This window comes from Chaetura pelagica, unplaced genomic scaffold, assembly GCF_000747805.2.
Source record: "Chaetura pelagica isolate M959 unplaced genomic scaffold, ChaPel_1.0 scaffold356, whole genome shotgun sequence".
Classification (NCBI taxonomy): domain Eukaryota; kingdom Metazoa; phylum Chordata; class Aves; order Apodiformes; family Apodidae; genus Chaetura; species Chaetura pelagica.
The window spans coordinates 6,899,591-6,903,559 of NW_009953964.1; the positions used below are offsets into that span (position 1 = coordinate 6,899,591).

A 3,969-nucleotide genomic window follows, 5' to 3' on the forward strand; every position below is an offset into this window, starting at 1 on the left:
GGACAGTCTGTACCCCCAAGCCGGGACAGACAGAACCTAGGCGCGGTTCCCCCGCCCACAGGCGCCCCCAGCTTGGGGGTACCAGCCGTCCCCACACTGCTGTTCAGCCTTCCTTGCCTGCTCCTGGTCCATGGGGCCAGTGCAGCCCACAGCACTCCCTGCCTTGGTTGCCCTTTATGGGAGGGCAGTGGGGTCTTGTCAATCTTGTACCTGCGCAGAGAAAAGATGTGATGCAAGGACACAAAGACATGGCAATGAAGGTTGTGCCACAGCAGAGCACCGGCACAGCTGCCCCAGAGGAGCTGCAGGGCTGGTGGCCCCGTAAAAGGGCAGCAGAGTCCCAGGGACACAGCTCCACGCAGCCACAGCACCATCCCAGAGCAAGACAGGGCTCAGCACACTGTGGAAAACTACACAGGGCTGTACCATGGACACCTAATTGCCCAGGGTGCCATGGCCACACAAGCCTCACCAAACTGTGACAGCAGAGGTGTAGTCAAGACTCTGACCTTCTGCACAACTAGCTCTCTGCACATGTGAGGTGTGGGCAGCAGCCCTGGCTGTGGGCACGACAGCAGTGAGCCAGCACAGACACCTTCCAGGCGTGGAGGATGAGTGGCCCTGGCTGTGGGCTCATAGGAAGGCACAGATGGGTTGGATGTGCTGTCCTGGACAGGGTAAAACCCTGGACTTAGCTGGAGCTGCCTAGGTTCTCCTGAGGGAGCTGGAGGAGGCTCTTCCTGGAGAAGAGCTGTAGTGAGGCCAAAAGTGCAGGCAGCATGATCAGGAGGTGAGCAAGCAGCTCCTTCTCAAGAACCTGAACAGGCAGAGGGAGAAGGACAGACCCAACAAGGGGTTATTGGCACCAATCAACTCTTGGGAAGCAAATAAGCTTCATACCACTTGTGCTGCAAGTGCCTGTTGGAGGGAGCATGAGCAAACACAGTCCAAGGTGGACAGCATGGGAGGAGAGCTAGGCTGCAGCCCCAGCACCAATCCTGTGAGGACACTGGGCAGCCCTTGGCTGGGGGGCTGGTCTTCCTGAGAGGGCAGACCCATGTCCCACCGAGGTACAGGGGCTTGGAAGATACAGGGATCAGCATTTCAGGTTGACCTGACTCAGAGGAGCTGGGCTCTGGTATACCCTCCCACACCCAGGCTCACAGGGCAGTAAGCTGTGCTGTGGCCAGAGGAGGATGGAGCTCAGCATCCTGCTGGGGACTATCCAGGGTCCCCCAAAGCAGAGGGACACCCTCACAGTCCCAGGGAGGGGGGCACTGGCCCCAGACACTGTAGAAGGCAGGGAAGCACAGGCAGTGCCCCAAGCCCAGAGTAATGCCCAGGTGATGCCAGCCATGTTCTCCCAGCCCTACTCACCCTGCAGACAGGTACAGGATACAGCAATGCATCTTTCCCCTCCCAGGAAACCCCCCCAAAACTCCAGGGTGTCAGTGCCCTGACCAGCCCTGGACACACAGGCCATGCTCAGTTGCAGCCATTCATTGTGGAACAGGACAGGGGGACCCCACAGGCAGTGCCCCACTCCCCCCACAGTCACACCACAAACTTGGTCTTGGTGAGGGAGCCGCTCTTGGTGGCCGTGTCTGCATGGGCCTGGTACCCAATGGCCACCTTCTGAGAGAGGCCCAAGTGCTCTTTGTAGACACGCCTGGAGGAGAGAAGAGGCTGTGTTAGTCATGCAGCATCACTTCTCCCACGGGCTCGCTGTCCAGGAGCCCCATTCCCCCCCTGGAACCGCATTACCCGATGTGGGTGACCCCTTCCCGGTTCTCCGCTTCCCGCGTCCAGATGGCGATCTTGTCCCCCTTGGCACGGATGTTGATGACAGCCCCGCACACCTCATCGCTGTACTCATCAAACATCTCCCCGATGAGGCACAGCAGCTGCCAGGAGGAGAAGGGGAGGCTGGGACAGTCCCTGCTGCTGCTCAGCACTGTGGCAGGGGGAATGCCAGTGCTGGGACCACCGAGGGCCAGCCTGCCCAGGGCTGCACTCACCGTCTCCAGCCAGAAGCGGTCCAGCTCGGTGTGTCGCTGCTGCTTGGCCAGGGTGATGAGCCAGCGCCCACCACGCTTGTTCTGGCTGTCCTCCCACATGGGCTCAATGCCATCCTAGGCATGGGCAAGGGGATGATCAGGGGCTCTGAGCGCTTCACCAGAGCCAGCCCAGGGAGCTGTGAGCACCTGACCAGGCTTCCCCTCCTGCCTGATGGCCAGTGCAAGCCACCGGCACCCAGTGTGCCCCCAAAATGCTGGGTGCTGTGGGGGGCTCTGAGGGGGAACTGTGTGAAGGGGGTGTCACACCTTAAAGAGGGAGTAGTCACAGCCAGACGTGAGTTTGCTGGCAAGCTGGATGTGGCTGTACAGCCTGTACCGGGCAGAGAAAAGACACAGTAGGTGAGGTGTCTTCAGGACCTCCAGTAACATCCTCTGGCCCACACCCCCCCACCAGGACCTCTCTGAAGTGGGCACATTGCCCACTAAAGGGACACTCACGCCCAGAAGTCCTCCACAGTGCTGAACTTGGTGACAAGGCGCAGGTTCGCCTGCCACGTCTTGCTCTTGTCATTCTTGAAGAACCACAATGCCCACCTAGGGAGGGAGGGGAGATAAGAGGGGGTGTCAGCCATGCTGGAGCCCCCCCCAGCTGCCCAGCCCCAGTACCACCCTCCTGGCACTGGGCAGGCTGCCCACGGCCAGGCTTCCCATACCTGTTCTGCAGGGGGTGCTTGCCCAGGCTGTCTGCCAGGAGCAGCTCTTGCTGCTGAGCCCTCCGGCGCCGACGTCGCTGCTCTTGCCTCCTCTAGAGAAGGAGGAACAGCCCTGAGGAGCACCATGACCACCCCAACAGGGAGCCTGTAGCCCCTCAGTCTATGGCACAAATTGCACAGCCAGGAGCCCCTAGGCACTGGCAGAACTGGCCAAGCCACTGGACAAGCACTCACCTGCTCCCCCGTAGCCATCCTGCCCAGCCCAGGCTCTCCCCTGGATGCCCCTGGCCCTTAAATGCCCGCAGGTGGGTGGGATGAGGCAGCCCAGCTGCAGCTGGTGGGGTGGGAGAGCTCTGTGCTGGGGAGAGGGTGTCAGGTCTGTCCCTCTTGGGGAGGAGGGGATTCCTTCCTAGGGCGGGGAGCTGGGGGATGAAGGCAGGGGGGGAGGGTGGGATGGGATCAGGTTGGGGGGTAGGATGGGGTAAGGTGGGACACTGTGAAATGGGATCAAGATAGTGTGGGGGTGAGATGGCACACAGGTAGGGTGGGGTAGCATCAGATTGGGGCATAGGGATGTGATTAGGGGAGGATGGAATGAGAACAACATGTGATAGGAATGTAATATAATGGGAGAGTGGGGATACACAGGTAGGGTGGGGTAGCATCAGGTTGGGGCATAGGGATGGGATTAGGGGAGGATGGAATGAGAACAACATGCGATAGGAATGTAATATAATGGGAGAGTGGGGAGTGATGGGGCAAGGATGGGATCAGAATTGGATGGGATGGGGACAGGATGGGCAGGGAATGGGGTGAAATGGGCTGGAGAGAGGACATGAGGAGGAGGGGATGGGATCAGTATGGGATGGGGGACACGAATTACATAGGGACAGGGTGTAATGTGGAGGGGGTTGGAGGGGGAAAGGATGGGATGGGGACAGCCTGTAGAGGAGAGGACATGGGAACAGGACGAGATGGGATCAGGATCGGGAGGAGATGGAACAGAGAGAGGGTAGAATGGGGAAGTGATGGGGAGCAGGGCAGGATGGCGTGGGGACAGCGTGGAATGCAATCAGGATGGCTGGGAATACGGAGAAGGTGCAAGGTGGTGGGACTGTCCGTGGGTGCTGAGAAGGAGCGCACGGGCTGGCCCGGCAAGGGCCGGGGGCTCCGCTCCGGTGCGGGGCGGGGGGGCCGGGCAGGGCTCAGCCCGGCGCGGTCCCCCCCGCGCATCACGG

The 3,969-nt window shown here is 60.6% G+C and overlaps 2 protein-coding genes across 2 annotated transcripts in view; both read right to left on the reverse strand.

The window, feature by feature from the left end:
* Positions 1-132, reverse strand: part of UNC5A (unc-5 homolog A (C. elegans)) — a 23,418-nt gene extending 23,286 nt beyond the window's left edge. Inside the window, exon 1 of the mRNA XM_010002102.1 lies at positions 60-132. Within this exon, the coding sequence (XP_010000404.1) occupies positions 60-132 (73 nt within the window). The remainder of the gene's footprint in view (positions 1-59) is intronic.
* A 1,355-nt stretch (positions 133-1,487) lies between these two features.
* Positions 1,488-2,983, reverse strand: EIF4E1B (eukaryotic translation initiation factor 4E family member 1B). Its single transcript, XM_010002103.1, has 7 exons — positions 2,966-2,983; positions 2,732-2,823; positions 2,517-2,612; positions 2,325-2,388; positions 2,019-2,132; positions 1,765-1,904; positions 1,488-1,669 (listed from the first exon to the last, which is right to left on the reverse strand). The coding sequence occupies exons 1-7, from the start codon at positions 2,981-2,983 to the stop codon at positions 1,555-1,557; spliced, it is 639 nt and encodes a 212-aa protein (XP_010000405.1). The 3' UTR covers positions 1,488-1,554.
* Positions 2,984-3,969: the final 986 nt, after the last annotated feature.